This window comes from Trichoderma reesei, assembly GCF_000167675.1.
Source record: "Trichoderma reesei QM6a unplaced genomic scaffold TRIREscaffold_6, whole genome shotgun sequence".
Lineage (NCBI taxonomy): Eukaryota > Fungi > Ascomycota > Sordariomycetes > Hypocreales > Hypocreaceae > Trichoderma > Trichoderma reesei.
Genome location: NW_006711153.1, coordinates 946,331 through 968,645, shown reverse-complemented (window position 1 = coordinate 968,645; position 22,315 = coordinate 946,331). Strand labels below are relative to the sequence as shown.

The following is a 22,315-nucleotide window of genomic DNA, read 5'->3' as shown; positions in this document are numbered from 1 at the left end:
GGACTGGTCGAAATCGCTACCTACCTAGTACCTACCCGTTGGCTTGGTCGGCGGTAAAGGTGCACACAAGGTATTAGGTAGACAGACTGAGAGACCGGCACCCGACCCCAAGAACAAGTACACGCGCGCCCCGGCTCTGTACCTACCTCATGTGTCCCGATGTAGAACGCCAGGTAGATCGCAAGTCCCCAGAGTTGCCACTTCAACCAAGACCACAGCGTCACAGTTGCCATGGATCCCCAACCAACAGCCGGCAGAGGCAAGAAAATTCCGCTCGGCAAGGCGCTAAGGCCAGCAGGCGGCAAAGCCTCAAGCCAGTCGAGCCAGTGCAGGTGCGCATCACCGGCGTCCGTCAGTTGCCCAAGCGGGCAGCTCCAGGCGGTGCCACAGCAGGGCCACAGCAGGACCGCAGCCCGAAAAAGAGACGCTGGCCGTTGCCATCAGCTAAAAGCAGCCCAGCCCAGAAGGGGCCCCCAAATCGCCATCTGCCTGGCTGGGTTAGTCAGTCACCACCTCTGGTCACTACTACTACCTCTATATACTACTACTAGTATGGCGCAGTGCTAGAGGCCCATGCAGGTCGGTGCCTTACCTGCCTGCTCCACCGCCGCCAACAAAGACGCCGCCCGTGGTCACGCGCTTTTCCCGCTTCCAACTACGAGTTCACTAACCTACCTTACTGCCCTGTGTCCCCGAACTTCTCACGACATCCAGATGTCGGCAAGCATCCCGCCGTCAAGACGCACTCTCCGCCCATCAGCATAAAGGCCTCCTGCCCGTTGCGCCGCGCGCGCACTTTCGCTTCTGCCCAGCCTCGCTGCGTCCCCGGTCGCGCGAGCTCGCCCACCCTCCCCGACATATTCCGTCGCCCGAGACCCTTCGTCTGACGCTCTCTGCCGCCATCCCCGGTCGCGCAGAACCGGTGCGCTGGTCCTCTTTTCGAGGCGCCTCCTGCTCTGCGGCCCAACCGCCCCCCCCCCCCCCTCCTCCGACGTCCGATTTGCGCATCTGAGAGGGAGCAAGAAGAGGAAGAGGAAGAAGAAGCAGAAGCAGAAGCAGAAGCAGAAGCTGAAGCGAGGAGACGTCCATAGGCCGCAGACGGCAACAAACAAGGGTCCTCCGGCGTTGCGTCTGTGTGTCGCGCGTTTGCTGTGTTTGCATGGCGCACTGAGCCGACGCAGAAAAAAGTTCATTCGCCCGATAGTATCGAAACGCCACATCGCTGCGCTGCGCTGCGCTGCGCTGCCGCCCGCATTTTCCCAACAACCCTGAACCCACCGGCCCAACTCGAGTCGCTTCCCAGGACAAGTTGCACGTCTCCAGCGCCCTTCGAGCCCGCGCCGCATTCGCTGTCCGAGCCGCCAGCAGCCGGCGTTGCCTGTCCGAATAGCCTCGCGCGCGCCCTTGTTTGCGGGGCGCAGTTACGCAAGGCATCGTGGCGGCGCTTACCATCCTCGACCACCCCGAGACGCCGGAGCTGTCTCTGCAGCAGCATCTCGACCTCGCGCCCGATTTGGTCGGCTACGGTAGCCAGCTCGCTGCCACGGGGGACGAGCCCCAGTCCTCGATGATGGCACAGCCGGTGCCTCATCAGGACAAGAAGCGCGTCAAGGTCTACGAGCTGCGCAACAATGACTGGTTTGATCGCGGGACAGGCTTCTGTACCGCCAAGTTTGCGACGGTATGTTTGCGACCTTTCCTGCATGCTTTCGGCCTCCCCTTGTCGTGCTGCTCGACCTTGTTGCTCCCACTTTGCTTGGCATTGTTCATCTAACCCCCCTTTCCCCCCCCCGTTTTGCCTGTCTTCACATACCCTCATGTTGCAGCAATTGTCTCTATGGCATGCATTGCCCAACCTGTTGTCATGCCTCTGTTTTCTCCCTTGGATTGGGCTTGATTGGGCTGGCTCTGGCTCTGGCTCTGGGACCTACTCTTCCTTGACTTTGCATTCTCATCAGCTTTGGGAGCCCCAAGACACCACCTATTCAAGGAGATACGCGTATTTGTTTGTCGTCATTCTGTCGCTCGGCTTGCTGATCGTGTCATGCGCTCGACGTATCATCTAGTCCGAAGATGGTCACAAAGATCCAAAAGTTATCGTAGAGTCTGAAGACCAGCCCGAACGACTTCTTCTAGAGACGACAATTCAGAAGCAGGATGGGTTCCAAAAGCAGCAAGGCAAGTCCGCCCCCGACTTCTCTTTCCTTCCTCTCTTTCTCTCTCTCCTCTGTTTGCCTAATTTCCATTGACCTCATGCTCGATAACTTTCCCTCTTGTGAAGCCTTCTGGCAAAACGTCCCTCTCCCCCCCCCTCCTCCCCCTTTACTTGACGCTGCGCATCTCAATGCCTGCCTCCACCCCTGCGTGTGGCATCTTAAAACTAACAGCGAATGCAACAGAGACGCTCATCGTGTGGCAGGAGCCAGGAAGCGGCGTTGATATGGCTTTGAGCTTCCAGGAAGCGGAGGGATGCGCCATGATCTGGTTTGTCTTCCAACCCACTCCAATCTTCGTCGTCGCTTCTTCCCTACGCCCCTTGAGGCATTGGGTGTATCTCTCAGCGAGCATTGACTAACGACATCGACCGCTCAAGGCGTTTTGTCAACACTGTTCAGCAGACATTTTCAAACCACGCTGCTGGAGCCGGTACGGATTTGTCTACTCGTGGTTTGAAAACGCAATTCCAGAAGCTAATGTTGTATCAGATGACAACCTGTCTGATGATCTCGCCATTGAAGCTGTTGCTCCCGTTAGCCTTCCCGCTGCTGAGCTGGGCAACCTCGCTGAAATCGAATCCAGCATCAGGGTGATGAGCTCTACCGCCACTGGGCGTGAAGCCATAACCAAGTTCATCGTGGCCGAAGACTACATCAGCAAGCTTATTCCGTTGGTGGAAATCGCCGAGGACCTGGAGAGTCTCCCCGATCTGCATCGCTTGTGCAACATCATGAAGAGCATCCTGCTCCTCAACGACACGTCCATCATTGAGCACGCGGTATCCGACGAATGCCTCCTGGGGGTGGTTGGCGCCTTAGAATACGACCCCGACTTCCCCAGCCACAAGGCCAACCATCGACACTGGCTCAGCAACCAAGGACATTACAAGGAGGTTGTGCCCATCGACGACGACGCTGTCCGCCGCAAGATACACCAGACCTACCGACTGCAGTATCTCAAAGATGTCGTCTTGGCCAGGATTCTTGATGATCCTACCTTTTCCGTGCTGAGCTCTCTCATTTTCTTCAACCAAGTCGAAATCGTACAGCACCTACAGTCGAACCCGAACTTTCTCATGAACCTGTTTGGCATCTTCTCCGCCCACTATCCCGACACAAAAAAGCGCAAAGAGGCCGTTTTGTTTATCCAGCAATGCTGTGCAATTGCGAAAACCATCCAGGCTCCTGCGCGCCAGTCGCTCTACATTAACTTTCTCAACCATGGCCTGCTCCGCGTTATCTACTATGGCCTGAGACATATGGACGTAGCCGTGCGCGTTGGAGCGATGGATATCTTGATATCCATCATCGACCATGATCCGATGCTCATCCGGCAAACCATATTCCGACAGCTACATGAGGGCGGCTTGTCACTGCTCGACTCTCTTATTGACCTTCTCCTGGTCGAGGTGGACTTGGGCGTCAAGACCCAGATTTCAGATGCTCTCAGGGTCATCCTGGATCAGGGAGGGAGTCCAGCTGCCGCCGCCAACGAACCCGCCGCCAACAACAACAACAGTGGCGGCAACGGCAATGCCAACGGCAGCGGCAACGGCAACAAGCAGCAGGGCGGCGAGCTTGCCGCTAGGGCCAGGATGCAGATGGTTGTCGATCCACAGCATGAACACTTCCTCACCCGCTTCTACGAGTCTTCCGCCATGAAGCTATTTAGGCCTCTGATTGAGCTAGACAGCCGTTCCCACCTGGACTTCACCGTTCAAGAAGCTGCCATGTTCGCCTGCTTAGTGGAAGTACTGGGCTTTTTTATCCGCCAGCATCATCGATTCAGCAGATACTTCTTCATTGTGCACAACCTTGCAGCGCGAATTGTCCAGCTACTCAAGTGTCGGGACAAGTACTTGCAACTGGTTTCGATTCGATGCTTTCGACTGATCCTCGGCCTCCAGGAGGAGCTGTATGTCAAGAATCTGATCGAAAACGATGTCTTGGGACCCATCCTCGAAGTCCTGGTCGAGACTGTGCCGCGGGATAACCTCGTCAGCGCCGCTTGCACCGAGCTCTTCGACTTTGTCAAGAAGGACTACCTCAGAGACATGGTCAAGCAACTAGTCGAAGACCACCGGGATAACTTGCTTCTCGTTAGCCATATACCGCCTTGTCAAGACCTAATCACGCGATATGACCAGACTGAAGGCTATACGACGAACATGGAGTTCTTCCTCGATGCGGACGATGATGTGACGAAGAGGCCAACCAATGTCCGCATGATGGACCAACTCCCGGCCGATCTCCGGGAAGAGGAGTACTGGGACGCACCCGATCTTGACGACGAAGGAGAAGAACAAGGCTCAGGGGATAGATCATCAGAGAGCGGCAGCTCGTCTTCCACAAAACCGCTGGTCGACTATGCATCAGACGAGGAAGACGACGAGGATGGTTTGGACAATGACAGCGACGACCATGACTCGAAGGACCACAGCGAGGGCGAGGATGCTGCCGCTTCAAGTCCGCGATCGAGCATGTCGGCTAACGTGCCGCCGCCTGAGCGCCTGTCTGAAAAGCGCCGACGAGAGGAAGATGAGGATGAGGATGATGAGCTGGGGAAGCTAATGCAGAGCAAACGGCGTAACAGCAGCTCTACAGAGTCCAACTCGTCAATCACACAGGGCCTCACCCGGAGACGCAAGAGCTTCGCCAATGGCGGCGGTAACGTGGCGCCCAGGAAGATTGCAATTAGTCTGTCACCGGCTCTGAGGTCAGGCGGCCCCTCACGGTCCGACGACGACTCTTGATTGCGCGGGATACTTATTTTGACCTCTGCTTGGTACCTCCTCCTGTCTGGACGATCGGTGTACGCCACTCCATACCCTACCCTTACTTTCTCTTTTTCTGTGTTCCCGTTTTACTTGCATCCATAATTCTTTCTTGGCCATGACGATCTGTAAATGGCAGACGGGGTACTCTGTGTCCAAAGGGTTGGTCCTCGAGCAATGAGGAGGGGGGTGGCGGGTTAGGCAATAGGCGGCGTTATGTTTTGTTTCGTGCTCCCGTTTATTTCTTGTCTGGTCATTGGCCAACAAACTCTTTGCTTTTGCTTTTGTTGGCTTCGGGATGATGAGGAGATTCACAGGAGCCGTTGGCGGCAACGGCAACCGCTTCCAGGTATAGAATTGGTCCGTGATAAGAGGATTCAAAGTGTAAAGACAATGTGGAAGGTATCTCACATGTGGCTAAGTCCCGGAGACAAAGCTCGGACCCGAGGACTTAAAGTAGCAATGCTAGTGGAAGTAGAGGAGACGGGAGTCGAAAGGTTCACGCTGGATATGTATTATTACCTCCAACATACTATCAATGTCATGGACAAGAGAGCATGAGAGAGAGAAAGAAAGAAACGAAGCCAGTCGCACCGAGGGATTGTACGACAGAGGCGTGAGCACACAAATCTGTGTGGTATGCATGGAGCGATCTGGAGAGGCACGTCGGATTCCGCATCCAGTTCCACCGCTAGGGAAGATCCTGTAATCGAATGCTTTCCGTGGCGTGGCTGCGAATTGTATTTGGGCAACAGTTGTGGGTAAATAAAAGCACGTCCATGCTTGTTCAGTCAAAAAAAACTTGAGCTTGCTCGAACACCTCCTTTGATTGCGCTTCTCCACCCCCATGTCTATTGGTATTCTATATTGCGTGGTCGTCTTCATGATCGTTTGAACTGCCTTGACCACATTTCGTAACCCGAAATCATCATGGGCGTAATGTTTCTCGGAGTCTTTTCGATGGCGGCCTCCAGATCCGCCATTCGAATCTCCATCTTTTCGGTGCCAGTTTCATCCTCGTCGCATCTGTCAAGCACTGCCAGACCGGCCTCGTTGCAGATGGCCTTGATCTCGGCTCCCGAATAGCCGTCTGTGATGCGGGCCAGTTCAGTAATATCCACGTCCGCCGCAAGGGCGAGCCCACGCAGATGCACACTGAAGACATCTTCTCTGGCGGAGAGATCAGGGGGTCCTACGTAGAGGATCTGGTCAAAGCGGCCGGGACGAAGGAGGGCCGGGTCCATGGCCTCGGGCCGGTTCGTGGCGGCGAGGACGAGGACGCCAGTGAGGGATTCAAAGCCGTCCATCTCCGTAAGGAGAGTGGTCAGCATGTTGACGGAACCTGAGCTGCGGGCGGCGGCGGCGCCATTGCCTCCGGTCCGGGAGCCACCGATTGAGTCAATCTCGTCAAAGAAGATGATGGAGGGGGCAGCAGCGCGCGCGCGCTCGAAAAGCGTACGCACGGCACGCTCAGACTCGCCCACGTACATGTTGAGGAGTTCGGCACCCTTGACAGCGAAGAAGTTGAAGGAGGATTCGGTAGCCATGGCCTGGGCGGACAACGTCTTGGAGCAGCCAGGAGGGCCATAGAGAAGCAGACCTTTGGGGGGCTGTCGGAGGACATGACGAGAAGAGGGATTGGTGTCCTGATACGGCGGTTAGCAGCAAGGATGGCATGATATTGCATGGGGCGCCGAAGACGGTGAGGGGGAAACAAGTGTGGCCTACCTTTGTATTCTTTATCATGCGCGACAGAACCTTTTTGAGGGACGCTTGACCGCCCACATCGCGCCAATGGATGGTGGGTGGCTTCAAGTTGATGTCATGCATAGCCGTGGGACGAGTGATGCGCAGGGCTTGCTCCATGTCCTGCGAGGTAAGGTAGTGCTCTCGCGGTTGCTGTGTTTCTGAAGTGATGTTGCCAGCAGCCTCCGTGCCGGCATTGCCAGTGGTGATGGCGGCAGCCTCGTCGTCCAGTCTGTTACCGAGGATCTTCTTGGCATTCAGGACCAGGTTTGCAAGATCATCTCCGTTGTATGCGTGAGTCTTGGATGCCAGACTGGCCAGGCAGGCTTCCTTCTCTTCGGCCTGGATTGGGGGGTCGAAAAAGCGTAGTATTTCCAGACGCTCGGTTGCGCGAGGAATTGGCAAGGCGACGTTTTCTCGGAAACGGGAGCGCTTCTGGAGCTTCGCTGGCACATCTGCCAAGTAGTCTAGACAAGTGGCGATGACCACAACTTGGGGCAGAGCATTGGCAGCAGCGGCCGCCGCAGAAAGATTGTCGAGCTCCTCGCCTAGAGCCTCGATGACACTATCACGGTTGGATCGTTCTTTGGCGAGAATGTCCTCGAGGCCATCGATGAAGAGGAGACTTGGCTGCTGAGACTGAGCCAGCTTGAACGTCTCCCTAATAGAGGACAGCTTGTCTGTGGACCTGATCCAATGGACACGTCCCCAGTTGGTGGCCGCAATGCGCTGCAGGATAAACGTCTTGCCTGTGCCGTGACCGCCGTGTATCACGAAGCCGCAAGACTCGCGCTCGTTCTTTATCCAGAACGGCCGGCCAAACCCTCTGAGAAACTGGTTGATAACATTGACTTGTGAGGTCAGACCGGGGACTCCAGTGACCGATAAAGGGCCAGATTGAGTTGTAGCCACCTGCGCATCTTCGGGCGCATCCTTGCTTTCCCCGGGCTGAAGTATTCGTACCGTTGATGAGGCGAGCTGAAAGCGGGCCATGTTGTTGGACTGTCCATTGACTGACACGACTTTGAACGTCCGACGCAGCTTGTTGATGCTGACACCCTCGAGGACCATGCCGGGAAATACCTGCTCCGCACGATCAAGGGAGATGCTGATGGAGAACTCCCAAGACGGGGGATGTTTTGCTTTCGCAGCGGCATCCTTCTGCTGATCTGCCTCGCTGGTGGTATCCTGAACCACCACTTCATCCGCATCTGGGACCACAGGATTCTCCGCAAGTGTGATTCTGACCACGTCTCCCAGCTTGAACCCTGTAGCCTCCTGGAATGCTCTTGTCATCATGACAACGTTGGGGCTGACGTTCTTTTCAGGGAGAACCCACAGAGAGGCTTCCCGCCGCTTGCTTGCGTCTGCATTTCCTGCTGCAGGCCCCTCGCCAGAGGCGTCATCTGTTTGCAGCTTCTCGATGATGCATGGCCGGCCGCTGTCGAGGCTTCCAGTCAAAGAGATGAGAGAATCCTTACTAACATAGACGCGGGAAGCCCCGAGGAGACTTGCTCTTTCAAGACTGACGTTGGCGAGAGGACGAACTTTGGCGTCGATGCTTTTTTTGAGCATTGTTCTATTGTGTGTGTCTGTGTGTGTGTGTGCTGGATTGATCAAGGAAAGGAGAAGGGAGACGGCAGGAAGAAGAAGTAATTCTCACTCTGGGACGAGATAAAGAGGGGAATTGAAATCCTTGAGACCTGGCTTACATGTACATCGATGACATTTTGGAAGGTGCGATTGTGCGAGCTGGAAACTTGAAGGTCTCATGAGGACCCTTCCAAGAATTTTCCACTTTAGTACCTTGCAGTACACGGTACCTGCGACTGTGGGGGTTCCTTGTAGAAGCTACCTACTAGGTACAGCCTAGAGTATCCGCACCTGTATATCCCCACGCGTCTGCTGCAGTACAAGTACTATCTGTAGGATTCTGCTGAAAGGTACATAAGGTAGTTACCTACCTTACCTAGGTAGTCTTGATCGAACATAAGGTATCATTCTCTAGGCGTGATATAATTAGAAGCAATAGTAGACTGAGTTTGGATTTGCTATTAGACTGAGTTTGGATTTGCTATTAGACTGAGTTCGGATTTGCTATTAGACTGAGTTTGGATTTGATATAGGTAAGGTAGGTAAGGTAGGTACCTTACCTAGCACATGATGAGATGCTGCACCAGAATTCAGTGCCTTCCACTGTAATGCAAACCTCCAGCGCAAACAATTGGCCAGGTACTCGCTACCTTATGCGCACTAGCAGCAGGTACTCCATACCCTGCCCGACGTCATGGCAAAGAAAAGCCGTAAACCTCCAATCGGACCCCTCGAACTTCGTCCATCCAGTGCTTTCCTCTTCTCCAGCATCCCAATCCTGCCTCTCTCTCTCCGTGTGCCCTGAAGAGCTCAATGCGACTTGCTTCCGGCCGTCTGCCTGGATGATCTGCCCTCGATGGACGCCTCGAGCGACAGCGACGCTCGCTAACCTTGGCGGCAGCTCGAGGCAGGCCTCCTGTCGTCACGTTCCCATCTCACGCAGAGGCGAAGAGCCAGGGCCAAGACGCTGGTTCAGCACAACTGGAGGGGATGACGAAGGCGGAGCTTCAGGTTTGCCGCATAGTGATGGCTCCCAGTCCTCGGGCAGGGCGCACCGGGCGTCTTCTCGCTCGACAGCTGCGCATATGAAGAAACAGACGCCTTATTATCCTCCTAAGCGCGATACGAAGACCACAGCTACTCGTACAGCTGAAGCCGCCGCCGAGCCTCGAGGACATTGGACAGACGGAACTGACGCTGGCGGCGCTGGCGATGCGGCACGCGCATCCGCCGATACGGCTCACCAGATGTGGCCACAGCTGAAGAGGAGAGAAAGAGCCGGACAGCCCACAGACGAGCATGTAGAGAATCCCGCCTTTGCCATCCCCAAGCCCGTCTTCTCGCCGCGGCGGAGCGTGCAGAACCCAAAAGGCGCCAGCGACTCGTCGGGCTGCATGCTCGTCATCGATGGCCTGTCGCCCAACCTCAACGCAACAGACTTTTATCGCATTGCGCCAAATGACTTCTCCAACTGGCGAAACGCCATCTGCAAAGGTACCGAGCCTCTCCCCGTCCCTCCCTTTCCACCGTGGCAGACAGCCCGGCTAACTTGCTTCCCAGTCCAGCAGCAACGCAAGCCAGACACTTTCGAGCCTCTCGGCCGCTACTGGGTCACCTTCAGCACTGGCGAAGCCGCCGTCTCGTACCGGGACAGGCTGATTCGCCTGCACAAGCTCAACGGCTTCAAGCTCCGGTCTGCAAGTGGCTTGTGGGAGAGCAGCGTTCCGGCCTCTCTCCAAGTCTCTCTCGCATCTCCATCGGCAGGCCCACCAGCAGCCTCCGGCGCCGCCGACGACACAAGTGATATCATCCAATCCGATACGCCCGGCAATGAAAGCCTCGTCGAACTCGCCAACTCCTTTACCATTGCGCCGGGTTCCCAAGATGAAATTCCAATACTCCGCTCAAGAGTTACTCTGAGACGGCCATGGGCCAAACGTCTGGCTGGCTTGGTTGACAACCTCGGGTTCGGGGAGCGGCCCCCCGTACTGATGGTTGATGTCTACCCTCCTACCTTGACCGCGGAGCGGCTGCATCAGTTCATCAGTCGAGATGGGTACAACCGAGCCCTTCGATGGAAAGTCTCGATGCCTCAGCATCTACATAAGAGCTTCTTACAGCAAGAATCACCAAAGATGAATGTTAGCGGGGCACGTAAGAATGGGGAGACGGATGAGAAGGACGAGGCGTCATCGGGGCGACGAAAGGGCGCGTCCTTGAAGATCAAGGATCGTGAAGCGTGGGAAACAACAAGGGGCCGATTTGTGCTTGCGTGTGCGGACGAAGAAGAGGCACGGCGGTTTCAGCAGAGCTGGAACCAACGCGCGCTCACAACACTGCGACCAGAGCCAGTGAGGTATGTGGTTCGTACTTCAATAATTAACTGGTAGTTGACTACCGTCTACCAAAACTATCAACACATTTCCACCTGATCGCCTCCAGCTCTGATTGTTTTGTCGCCCACACACTGTTAGACTTGCTGGCTACATCCATATGCTTCTGTCGTTTGATACTCGTGGCCACATCCCGCATTACACATCTTCCTCCCTTTGGCTCCCTATTCCCATGCCGGGCTTCCTCTCTTCCTTGCTCTATCGCGACACTTGTCACACTTGTTTTGCCATCCACTCTTTTTATCTTTGCCAATTGCCAGACTCCAACGGGCGAACATGACAAACCGCAAGGTCTCTCCTCGGCCGCCATGAACCGGCCATAGACACAGTAGAGATGAAATAGTTTTTTTGTATTAGAACCCAAAGTAAGAAAAAGAAAAGAAAAGATAACAAAAGAGAGACATAAAGGGCAACGGAAAAGAAAAGGAAGAAAAAACACGAAGGGGGGAGGAGGAAGACCGCAAAAGAACTCCGAACCAGAATTGCTCTCTCTAAAGTAGATATGTATGGGTTGGTTTGAGTGCTGCCGAGTGGTTCGGAAGTGTTCATTTTTTTGTAGTTATGTCTTTCTCTTAGTCAGGGAATTCTCGTGACCCTCATGTCCGAAATGTCATTACTGGCACGAAGCTGATAAACCGCAGGCCTCATAAACAGCTTGTATGTCTTGATCGCGTTGCGCTGCCGTCTCCATTATATCATACGTCAAATACCGTCTCAGATCAACGTCATGCCTCACGCGTGCGCGTGCGCGTGCCGCAAAAGAACCTGTTGGGCGCCCCTTTTAACAGCACTTGCCGCTGGCGGCATCGTTCTTCTCTCCGACATTGACGCCGGATGAGGTTCCAGTGTCAGTCTTCTGGTTGTCGATGAGGCGCTTCTTGATGTCGGCAGCCAGGCTGTAGAAGGCCTGGTCGATGTTGATGTTGCTCTTCGCCGAGACTTCGAGGAAGGGAATGCCGAGCTCGTCTGCCAGTGCCTGGCCCTGTTCCGTGGACACAACGCGCTTGTCCTCCCAGTCGCACTTGTTGCCAATTAGGATCTTGTTGACGCCCTCGGTGGCATGCTGCTCCACGTTTTGGAACCAGGTGCGAATGTCTATGGGGTAGAGGGTAAATCGACGAGTCAGCCACAGTCCGAACAACTCCACTTTTCTGGAATGGGCAGTCCTTGAGATGCATTGAATGATGGCTCAAAGACAAGCCGCTCGTTGAAACACTGGTGCAGATTGGTGTGATTTTGCAATACCCAGAATGGGGGTTGACACAGATATGGGTGAGTTGGGGTAAAGACGAGCAGAGCTGCCAGGCGGTGAGAAGGGTGGGGAGGGGGGTGGAAAGTTGAACATACTGCTGAATGATCGCTCGTCGGTGACATCGTAGACGAGCAGAATGCCCATGGCGCCACGGTAGTAGGCCGTGGTGATGGTGCGGAATCGCTCCTGGCCGGCAGTGTCCCAGATCTGCAGCTTGACACGCTTGCCATCCAGCTCAATCGTCCTGATCTTGAAGTCGATGCCAATCGTGGTGATGAAGGACGGGGTGAAGGAGTCCTCGCTGAATCGCAACAGACAGCATGACTTGCCAACACCGGAGTCGCCAATGAGAAGGAGCTTGATCTATTTGAAAATCGGTCGTATTAGCATCTGCGGCTCGCTTGTTACTCTGTGTCGAGGCATGCATTGCGTCGTAGTGGACTGCGTCGTAGACACTATTGCCATGTGACGAGAACCGCGCCTAGTGGTCGTACGTGGCCAGAGGGGTGGGGGTTTGCGAAAGGGGGGGGGGGAAGAAGAAATCGTACCAGGAAGTCGTAGTTGCGATTGCTAGGCATGGCGGGCATCTTGGGTGAGACCGTCTTTTGAAATGAAGAGGAACCGAGTTGGCAAGGCGAGCTGATCACGATGGTCGAAAGTCGGAGGGGGCTTCGAGAGCTAAAGTGGCGGAGAGGCGGGAAAGGCGAAGGCGGAAGAGTAAGGAGGATTCCAGGCCGCGAGAGACGACGGAGCAGCGACGACAAGCCAAAAAAGGGAAAAAGAGAGGAGAAAAGGGGGATGCAGAAGATGCGTCCGGTCGAGATGGATTATTATTGGATGAGCAGATATCGAGAACGGTTGCTTGCTCTGGAGGGCGGCGGCAGATCCGGCGAGAGACTCAACACCAAACGGAGCTGGCAGCGAGGCGGTTCAGTCAGTCTGGCGATGCTGGAGCAGCAGCACAGGCTCTAGATTGACCAAGGACGCAGAGCGATGCCGATACGGTGACGGGGAGGAGTGACGCGCTGGCAGGGGACGGCGCAATTGGGCGAGGCTGGCGAATGCAGGTGGCAAAAGTTGCAGAGAGGAGGCTTCAGGCTCGTCGGTGAGGGTTGCAGAATCGAGGTTTTGGCATCTGGGACAGCTGGAAGCGGTCGGGACACTTGGCCGAGATGCAAGGCCAGCGCGCGGCTGCATCGAGGTACCTACCTACCAGGTACGTTGACCGGCTGGAGGTGCACCGTGCGCTCGTCGAGGTACCTCTTGCGCCAGAGTCTGCTGGTGAGGTACAAGGCAGGGGCCGGTGGAGGCGACGTGGTTTAGGGCGCTGGCGCTGGAGCAGCTGCTGGACTGGGCTGATGTTTAGCGGGATGGCAACCTTAAAAACCCGCTGGGGGGAGGGACCCTTCAGAAGGCCTGGAGGCTGCCCAGACAGGAGTCTGGTGTACCTCAGGGAGCTCAGGTTCGGTATCGCCAATCGATAACAGATCAGATACAACACCTCAGATCAACTCAAATAAGGTACCCTCTACTAGGCACCTTAGGTACGAAGGTAGCATGAACTGCATCAAGCTTCACTCCTCCGTTTAGTTCTGGTAGCCTTTTGTGGAAGATTGTGTAGGCAAGGACTTATCTCAACGACCAGTCCCTCGGCAATCTACGCGATCCCTGTGCTAGGCACCAAGATAGGTAGCCAGCATGAGATGCTTGATCGATGTACCACGCAGCCGAAAGTACTTTGGCAGGAAGTAGGTAGACGTCGGAAACGAGTTGCAACTGCTGACAGCTCTGTGGCCGACGCCGTGAGATAACGGACATCACCATCTGACCTACAGCGAGTCGCAAAGGCACACGGTCCTGACCATTAGCGAATGATCAAATTACCCTTTTTGACACTTGCCATGCCCTCGTCGTGGCTCTTGGGGACAATCCTCGCAGCGATGACTTTCAGCAAATCATAACAGACGTGAGAGCCGAAAGCGGGACGGGTTGCATATATACGACATGCAAGGAAGGGCACCAAGGTCCTGGCTGGAATAAGGGGCTTCCAGACTCCTTACATGCACTGTTGAAACAGCCTCAACAAGTGCTGCCTCCTGCTCCATATCCGGCAACCCGGTCCCAGCATTCATCTTCATCCATACGCACTTGTTCTCGTATGCGAAGCAGTGCTTGACCACCTCCCGCTATACCTACATATACCTACATGGACCGTATTCGTGACAGGCAGTCATAGAGTAGAGCTCCGGCGAGTGAGAGTAACAAGGGTAGTATAATTGCTTTCCGACTGCCTTGGGTGAGTGGCTACATGTACCTTACAAGGCGTCTACGGAAACCGGCTGTTCTTCAACATGGACGGCATCTCAGACGCAGACCTTCAGATCCTGCCAGCAACAGTGTCCCCCTACCCATACCCAAGACTGAGCGAACTAGAAACAAAAAGACTAACAATAAAACAAAGGACAAAATGGATGTAGGTAGAGCGCTCAAAAAAACTTGGTAGAAGTTCCGTTCTGCTCAAGCCGCTCAAAGATGTCGTTCCACATCTCCGGCAGCTTCCCCGGCGCCGGCACAACGTACTCCTTCTCGGTGAACTTGGGCGGCCCCTTGTACTTTTCCTGCTCGCAAAGCGCGTCCATCTTGCCGCAGTGGTCGCTCCAGCGGTCGCAGTTGGTCAGCCCTATGGGCGGAGAGCTCTCCCTGCACTTCTTGCTCTGCGCGTAGCAGTCGTTGACGGCCCTCCAGCACATGCGTGCGCTCGAGTACGGCTCGACGGGCCTGCCGCACCAGTTTGCCTTCTTGATCAAGCAGTCCTTGGGGATGAGGCCGTCAGTCTGGACGAGCCGGCCCGCGTTCAGGTCCTGATTGGGCTTGTTCCCCTTCGCGGGGGGGATATACACCTTGGGGCCGGGCATGGGATACGGAGGCAGCTTGTCCTGGTAGATGTCGAACGTGAGGCCTGGGGTCTTGGCGTTGACATACCCAGGGATAGTCGCTTGCTGTCTCCGAGGAATCTCCAGCGGACCACGTACGTCGCTGTCGACGAAGATTTGGGCGCAACCGAGGTAGAACTGCGGGTCGTCGCGATGGGCAGCCCAGTGCAGCGCGAGGATCTCGGGCCTCACGATGTAGTATCCCGCAGGCAGTCCCCTGGGAAGCCTCACGGAGAGCAGGCCATTGTTCTTGACAAGGCGGTCGACGCACCATTTCTGCGTCTTGGAGTCGTAGCCGTCCTCCCAGATCTTGAACCAGCCGCCACCGGCGGCGCTGTCCGAGAACATGTTGTCAACCTTCTTCAGGTACACGGCGCAGGGACCCAGGTGGCCAGGATCAATGCTACCGGGCTGCTGAGCATCGGGCCAGAGGCGAAATTCAAAGGTGAGCAAAGATCCTTTCTTTGCCGAACAAATGAATGGCACCGGATCGCCACCGTTGCGACCTGATGATATATGTCAATACCGAACCAGCTTCACTGCCATTCGGGCGGCCCTGGTAAGAGAAGCATGCTCACCACAAGCCATGTCTGAAGATGTGATGGGTTTGACCGGGTTGGTTGCCGTCTTGTCATCGTACGGCATCCGGACGCACGTCCCATCCCCTTGGTTCTTCTTGTCGATGAAGAGCGTGGTGAAAGTTGTGTGGGCACTTGCCCTGCAGGCGAGGCCCAAAAGCAAGAGGCCGATCCAAAGCTTCATATTGAAGATGTGATTAGATGAATGGTTTGTGTCAGCCTTGACAAAAGGACAAAGCAGGAGGGGGCAGCCGGACGACTTTATAAAGGAAGGGCGAAGAGGGTGCTGCTCTGAAACGAGAGTATGCCCGGAACTTGATCATCATGCATCCCTTAGTCTCCCCGATTAACATTACAGTTACGATCCAGCAAACCCTTTTCCAGAAGCATATACATAAGCAACGAAGCCGTCGTGCCTGGTGGCTTTTGGAAGCTATCCCACGAAAGATTAGAGCCCTTGATTTGCGCAGCCGGCGCCACCACGTCTCGTCTGCCGTTTACATTAGCCCCCCATCTGACTCGGCAATCTGAGAGTGGCCGAGGATGGAAACTCCTTGTCTTGCCAAGATGGCGCGCAGCAGGTCTTGAGACTGATATCTCGGGTTGAAACCGGCTGTTTGTCCCCAGCCGAGCCCCCCTATTGGCTTCCTATGTTCGGCTGGCGCTTCTGGCTGCGACTGTGTGACTCAACTTGATCAAGCCCCTCCAATGAGATAAACTTCCAGCCCAGGTAACCAACGGCGTGGTGGCACGCTGCTAGAAGGGGGCCTCAGGTAAGGGGCTGAGAATTTCAGGAGGAAAAAGGGAGCAGTGGTATGCCAACTCGGCGTAGCATCAAGGAAATCCCCCGAATCGATCGGACCGTGTGCTTCAACCGAAGTCGATCATGTTTCGAAAAGACTGTGGATGCGAACATCGGGGTCGCCAGTCGCCAACCACCATCAGAGACCGCAATCACACCATGGCCGGAACCAACAAAATGAGAACGATGAAAACTGTGAGTGGAGATTTCGTGAGAGGGGAAAAAAAGGAACAGCTTCAGCCATGATCAACTCTCTCACAAGCCAACATCCAACAGTTTGATACCCCATGCGGCACGCAGGCCCCTCCAATTATTCGTGCACTGGAGCTAGCCTCTCGCAGTCCTTTTTCCGAACAATGACAATGACAACAAAGCATGTCGCTGAAACCTCGGTCTCGGTCCTTGAATGTTGATATTCAATGTTTTTTTCTTCTTTCAATTCCTGTTTATGGTCCTTTTCAATCGTTATGGTACACGGTATAGTACACTCGTCATGACGTCGGGTATTAATGTTTTCGCTCCTTTGCCCCCCTTTTAAACACATTTACTCGTTGATCTTGGCGAGAATTCTGCAGTTCGGTTAGTCAACGTCTTTCCAGAGGCGACAGGGCAATCGCTAGAAAAAAAACTTACTCGCTGTCACGGAACAGCTGGTAGTCCTCCTCGCCAGACTTGACAGGCGAGCCACCAAACTAAAACAATGCCCAAGTCAGCACCAAGCGACTCCTCTGGCCGAGGCTTACACCTCGCTTCTGAATCATGCTAGACTAGGTAGCTGGGTACAGGTTCATCCATACCTGAGGAATCAGGACACGGTCGCCGACGGCCACGCTCATGGGGACGCGCTTGCCATCTCGATCCAAAGCTCCAGGGCCCACGGCGAGGACCTTGGCCTCGTTGAGCTTCTCGACGCTCGACTCGGGCAGGAAGATGCCGCTGGCCGTCTTGGCCTCGGCCTTGACGCGCTGGACGAGCACACGGTCCAGCAGGGGAGCGAGGGCGCGGATGTTTCGGACCGTAGACTGTGAATTGAGCGCGGTGAGTTAGCAGATCGTCTCCATTGAGTGCCTCCGGGTCGCAATGGCAGCGTGATCAGCTCCCAAGATTGTATGTTTGCAGGCGTATATCCAGCCTGAAAGGCTAAGCCAGCCCGGCAAGGGAGCTGAAGGGTTGCATCAAGGTTGCGTCCCAGTCCATTGGACAGAGGTCCCGGAGAGCATTGGGGGTTAGAAGAAAACAGGTGCCATACCATTGTGAATGACTGTGTGATTGGAAGCGAGGACTGCGAAGCTTGCAAAGAAAGGGTAGCGTCGAGGGCGATCTTGCGGATGAAGAAGCAAAAATATAGAGAAAAAGAGGCGGATGAGCTGAAGAATGCGGTTCGGATCGGCTACAAGTCGCTCTACTCTTCTAACGGCTTCCAGAATCAAGCATCTGCTTATTAGCCGGCAATTTTTTTTCTCTGCTCTTGCGGCCTTGTCGGTTCGGGATTTCCCCTCTTCCGAGGCTCCTGCTCCGCGATAGCTTCAGACAGCTCGGGATTGCCAACCCCGCCATGCTTTACCGAATTCGGAGCTCAACGCCCAAAGAATGAGAAAGTGACGATGAGGGGCAAGATTTGGATACGAGCACGGCGTATTACCTTAGTATTACCTACTACTAGTACCTAGATAGGTACTGTACTCATACGCGTAGACATGGACACAGGCAAACTGAGCGGACAAGCGCCGCGCTTGTTAATTGATGCCGGAGACAAAGGACATTGGAAATCATGTTCAACGACTAGTACCTTGTAATGGGTGAAATGCAAACAAAACGCAGACGCCGTCTATCCCTGTCGCCTCGACCACCAACCCACCATCACCTGTACATAATAGTATGCCACTTTGTAAATGTTTCCTTTATATGACCCTGAGGTTCCAGTTGATCTGCCAGTAAACACAATCCACACCACGTGTATGCACATAATCGAAAACCCCAAAAATTGTGTCGCATCTTGCTGTCACCGGTCCCTCCATGGAACCACCTGGTATTGTGCAGTTTCATCCTATGTGTATCCAAACAAAAAGAAGCAACGAAGAGATGGGAAAGCAAAGAAGAGACAAAAAGACGCCCAACCATATGTGTGGAATAAGTAGCGAGAAATAGAGGAAAGCAAAGAGGGAAAAGGCCAATTGATTGGGTGAGAGATATTGCTGAAGTGGCCGATAGAAAGAGCGAAAGAAAGCAAAGAAACCATGCTGGAGCGGGGGAAATCATGGTGAACAAGAAAGAATGGGCGTGGATGAAGCGCCACATTATGCCTTCTTGGGGGGAGGTGGTTGAGAGTTTGGCGGCTCCAGAATATGTGTGTGGTCAGAAGCAGGAATCACCTCTCCATTCTCCAGCTGCTGGCAGATGACCGTGTCGGCCACCCATGGCTCCTCCAAAATCTCGCTCATCTTAGCCCGAGTCTTGGGGTTGATGTCCAGCATACGGTGAATGATGTGACGGCTTTCGCGAGGAAGCAGGCGCAGGATTCTCCAGGGGCCTCGGATGACCTCCTTCTTTTCGCTGGTGACATTGACTCCCGGAATGGGAAGCTGTGTCTGTTCGGGCGCGGGCGAGGCATCCGAATCCTGCCTCTTATGCGACTGATCGGAGCTGTTGTTCTGAGGCTTCGGGTCGTCCTCGGGCAGAAACTCTCGAGGAGACACAGACGACAGGTCATTGGTGGACTTGGGTCGCAGGAGCTTGCGCGGATCGTGTCCCGGAGTCGGGGTGGCCGCGAAGAGTTTGTACGAGTTATCCGTCATGCGCGGGATCTTCCACGGGAAGCGTCGCAAGGTCATGCAGCAGAAGATGATGGCGAGGGACCATATGTCGACCGCCTCGGCGTTGTATTCTTTGGAATCGTACACTTCAGGAGCCAAGTATGGGTCAGACCCAACAATACCTGCAAGAGCGTTGTCAGCATTGCAAAGCAAAGAAACAAGTGCAGGTTTGGACAAACGGAAGAGGCTACTCACCTTTGGCTGGGACAGATCCGCTCTCAAAGGGATACTTGAACACATGGGCACTGCCGAAGTCTATAATCTTCATGATGCCCTTTTCGCTGACCACCACGTTGTCCAGTTTCAAATCTCGATGCGCAAGGCCCATGCTGTGCAGATAGGTGACGCCGTTGAGGATTTGCAAGAAGCTGCACCGAATTTCTTCGCGTGTCATTTTGCCCGTCATGACAATGGCGAAGAGGTCATAAGGGGCATACTCCATGACCTCGAACCAGCGTCCCTTCTCCTGCAATATGTCCAGCGTCTCAATGACGTTGCCGTGATGGAGAGTCGAGCCGACGCAGAACTCGGCCGTCACCTTCTTGTTGTATTCCCTCTCCGTCTCGTATGTGTGGCGCGCCCTGAACTCTTTGACAGCGAAGACGGTGCCGTCTTCCGTCCGACGCATGAGCCTGACCGACCCGCCGGCACCGGATCCCAGCACCTTGCCGAGCTTGCCGTATTTGGACGTCAGCCCGTGGTCGTCTCCAAAGGGCAGCTGCTGGGTGGAACGGCTGGTTTGGCTGGACTTGGAGGAGGACTTGATGGAAGACGGCGACAGATCCCGCTTCTTGTGGTGGGCAGACTTTCGGAAGAATCGCTTCAGGTCAGACATGGAGCCCGTTGCCCCGTGGCCATGCGCGCCATCGTTAGAACCGGAGTCATCGCTGTGCTTGGAGTGCTGAGCATACACCCCGAGGCTTGACTTGGAAGATGACGGCGAGGAGCCGTGCCCGTGCTTCTTCTTGCGGGAGAAGACGAATCGCGGATCGACTGTGTGGCGGGTTGGATGCTGCTGCTGAGGAGGCCGGCGGCCCTTGGCGTAGGGGTCGTTGGCGTCGCCTCCAGGCGCCATCGGCTTGGAATAGAAGTGCGACGCTGCGCTTCTGGAAGGGCTCGACTCACGAGACACGGGAACAGAGCTGGGCCCGACAGCGAAGATTTCCTTTCGATGGTGCGACCTAGATCCCCCGCGGCGATCGTCGCTAGACGAGGCCCTAGACATTACGTGGTCCGAGGATGCGGGTCGATGAGTCAGGACAATGCGATCGCCGCTGCGAGCGAGTGTCTTATCGGCAGAAGTTGAAGGCTGCGGAGTAATGATGTGGGATTCGTTAACGGCGGAACCGGGAGCACTGGTTGGACCAGCATCTCTATTTAACCTTCTGTCGGGGTCTGACCCAGCAGGCGTCAGAGGAGGAGAGGCCAGGGCGGAAAGTCGAGGGCTTCCGTGGGGAGACTGCCAGCCAGACGAGTTTGGCGTTGGCAGCCTCGTGGAGTCGTTCGAGGCATCTTCACGAGAGTTGATCTAAACAGACGAGTCTCACGGTTAGCAGCTGGAGCAAGGAAGAACGGACAAATAGAGACAAGGACAGGCCACGATAACGGGTAGAAGCTGCGTTTCAGTGTGACGGAGGCGTGGGGCGAATGGGTTCTGATTGCAGATACTCGGTGTCGATGGCTGGATGCATTGCATACAGCGGTTCCACGCCGCGACACCAAAAGTGACGCCGAGATCGTGAGGTGTCGCGAGCAGTCGTATCTCTGAGGCCGGTAACCATAGCCCGGGACATAGAGACAATCTGAACAAGGATCAAGCAGGGATGGACTGGGGAACGCAAGACGAGCAAACGGAGAGGCAACAAGGAGCAAGCAAGCCCAGCATCAAGCAGCTACCCATGACTCTCGGGAAATGTAAAAATCGACCGAGCTCTTACCCGTGATGCAGGCAAAGAAAAGGCCTCGAAACCAAAAGTGCTCATGCGGCGCTCCTGCAGGGGCAATCCGTGCATAGACTTTTGGAAAGCCTTGATCTGATCGGCGGCGACCTCATTGAAGGTATCGAAGCGGTCCGAAGTGTTGGTCGTCGTGGTCAAGGAAGAGGAAGCGGCAGGCTGCGCGACAGGAGCCTCGGGCTCAATCTCCTCCACGGCGGAGGAGAAGCGGACGGAAGCCGGGCCATCGCGAGGTTTGCTGCTGGTGCTGTCCTTTGATGGCGCTCGAGCGAGGGGAGCAGCAGTGGCAGCGGCGGCGGCGTCAGGGGGAGCGGGAGCTGCGTCTGTTTGTTCGAGCGACGATGCAGAGAACCAGGTTAGCTCTGGTAGAGGGCTAGGCGCAACACTTGATAGCTGTTTGCCTATATCGCCAACCTCCCAACGTGGCCGGCGGGGGAGGCGTTTGAGGCGTCGCAGCGGATGCGCCGGACGGGTGAAGGAACAGGAGAGCGAGACTCACCAGCAGCGGCCTCCTGCTGAGAGGACGGCTTCTGGGGCGCGGACGACGCCATGGATCAAAGACGCTGGGGTTTGAGAGTCTTTGCGTGCCGCAGAATTGAAGCAGCCTGAGGGCACGAGATCCTCGAGGCACAAGCAGGACCTTGTGGGAGTCGAGTTTTGAGGGCCCGGGGGGGCGGCAAGGCGGATAGCGCAGCGCAGCCAGCCCGTGGCTAGTGATGGCTTTTTTTTTTCCTTCCTTTCTTTTTCCAGTCGAGCTTCGGGTTGCGCGACGATGGGAAAGAAATGGCCGATGGTGGGGCGCTCTTGGGGAATCCGGGTCACTGCGGATGTACAGGTACATACCTACGCATCTTGAACCCGTTCACTTCTGTTATAAGGAACCTTAGGTAATACTAACAGCCACATATAGTACATACTGCGTACCTCACCCAGCAAAGCCGGCTGTCCAAGGAGACACAGAGGCAGTGTCTCAGTTAATATCCAGGTATGTACCTAGTACTATCTACCACCTGTGCTGTTCACTGCACTGCTGGGCTTGCAAAGAGGCGGGGTGAGGAGCGGTAGACGCAGTCGAGCCCCTTGAGAGCGCCATACCTTTCCCCTAGAAAAGACGAGCATGAAGAGGCTGCCTGTAGGTAAGTTCAACTGCATAGCCGCGGAAGTAAAACGGTACCCGGTGGGCTCTTGAGGGGCCTTGGCAGGCACCTGACTGGACAGAGCGCGCAGAAGTGCCTGATGCAGCATGTCTGAGGTGCGTCA

General features: G+C 55.2%; 6 protein-coding genes across 6 annotated transcripts; 1 reads left to right on the top strand and 5 right to left on the bottom strand.

The window, feature by feature from the left end:
- Positions 1 to 1,570: 1,570 nt before the first annotated feature.
- TRIREDRAFT_76845 (uncharacterized protein) lies at positions 1,571 to 5,491 on the top strand (the record flags this gene model as incomplete). Its single annotated transcript, XM_006964260.1, has 3 exons — positions 1,571 to 1,681; positions 2,067 to 2,229; positions 2,619 to 5,491. 3 exons carry the CDS (start codon positions 1,571 to 1,573, stop codon positions 4,967 to 4,969), a joined length of 2,625 nt encoding a protein of 874 aa, XP_006964322.1. The 3' UTR covers positions 4,970 to 5,491.
- A 380-nt stretch (positions 5,492 to 5,871) lies between these two features.
- Positions 5,872 to 8,311, bottom strand: TRIREDRAFT_59232 (uncharacterized protein; the record flags this gene model as incomplete). Its single annotated transcript, XM_006964115.1, has 2 exons — positions 5,872 to 6,636; positions 6,719 to 8,311. The coding sequence occupies 2 exons, from the start codon at positions 8,309 to 8,311 to the stop codon at positions 5,872 to 5,874; spliced, it is 2,358 nt and encodes a 785-aa protein (XP_006964177.1).
- Positions 8,312 to 10,732: 2,421 nt separating this feature from the next.
- Positions 10,733 to 12,552, bottom strand: TRIREDRAFT_121223 (secretion-related GTPase; the record flags this gene model as incomplete). Its single annotated transcript, XM_006964114.1, has 3 exons — positions 10,733 to 11,817; positions 12,070 to 12,337; positions 12,523 to 12,552. The coding sequence occupies 3 exons, from the start codon at positions 12,550 to 12,552 to the stop codon at positions 11,504 to 11,506; spliced, it is 612 nt and encodes a 203-aa protein (XP_006964176.1). The 3' UTR covers positions 10,733 to 11,503.
- Positions 12,553 to 14,571: 2,019 nt separating this feature from the next.
- Positions 14,572 to 15,621, bottom strand: TRIREDRAFT_27554 (glycoside hydrolase family 61; the record flags this gene model as incomplete). Its single annotated transcript, XM_006963976.1, has 2 exons — positions 14,572 to 15,413; positions 15,486 to 15,621. Coding segments are annotated over 2 exons (978 nt in total), but the record flags the coding sequence as incomplete, so codon positions are not given.
- Positions 15,622 to 16,831: 1,210 nt separating this feature from the next.
- On the bottom strand, positions 16,832 to 17,539 carry TRIREDRAFT_106067 (uncharacterized protein; the record flags this gene model as incomplete). Its single annotated transcript, XM_006964113.1, has 5 exons — positions 16,832 to 16,856; positions 16,921 to 16,979; positions 17,031 to 17,054; positions 17,085 to 17,309; positions 17,537 to 17,539. The coding sequence occupies 5 exons, from the start codon at positions 17,537 to 17,539 to the stop codon at positions 16,832 to 16,834; spliced, it is 336 nt and encodes a 111-aa protein (XP_006964175.1).
- A 1,054-nt stretch (positions 17,540 to 18,593) lies between these two features.
- Positions 18,594 to 21,268, bottom strand: TRIREDRAFT_36006 (Serine/Threonine protein kinase; the record flags this gene model as incomplete). Its single annotated transcript, XM_006963983.1, has 3 exons — positions 18,594 to 19,222; positions 19,296 to 20,628; positions 21,038 to 21,268. Coding segments are annotated over 3 exons (2,193 nt in total), but the record flags the coding sequence as incomplete, so codon positions are not given.
- Between the last annotated feature and the right edge of the window lie 1,047 nt (positions 21,269 to 22,315).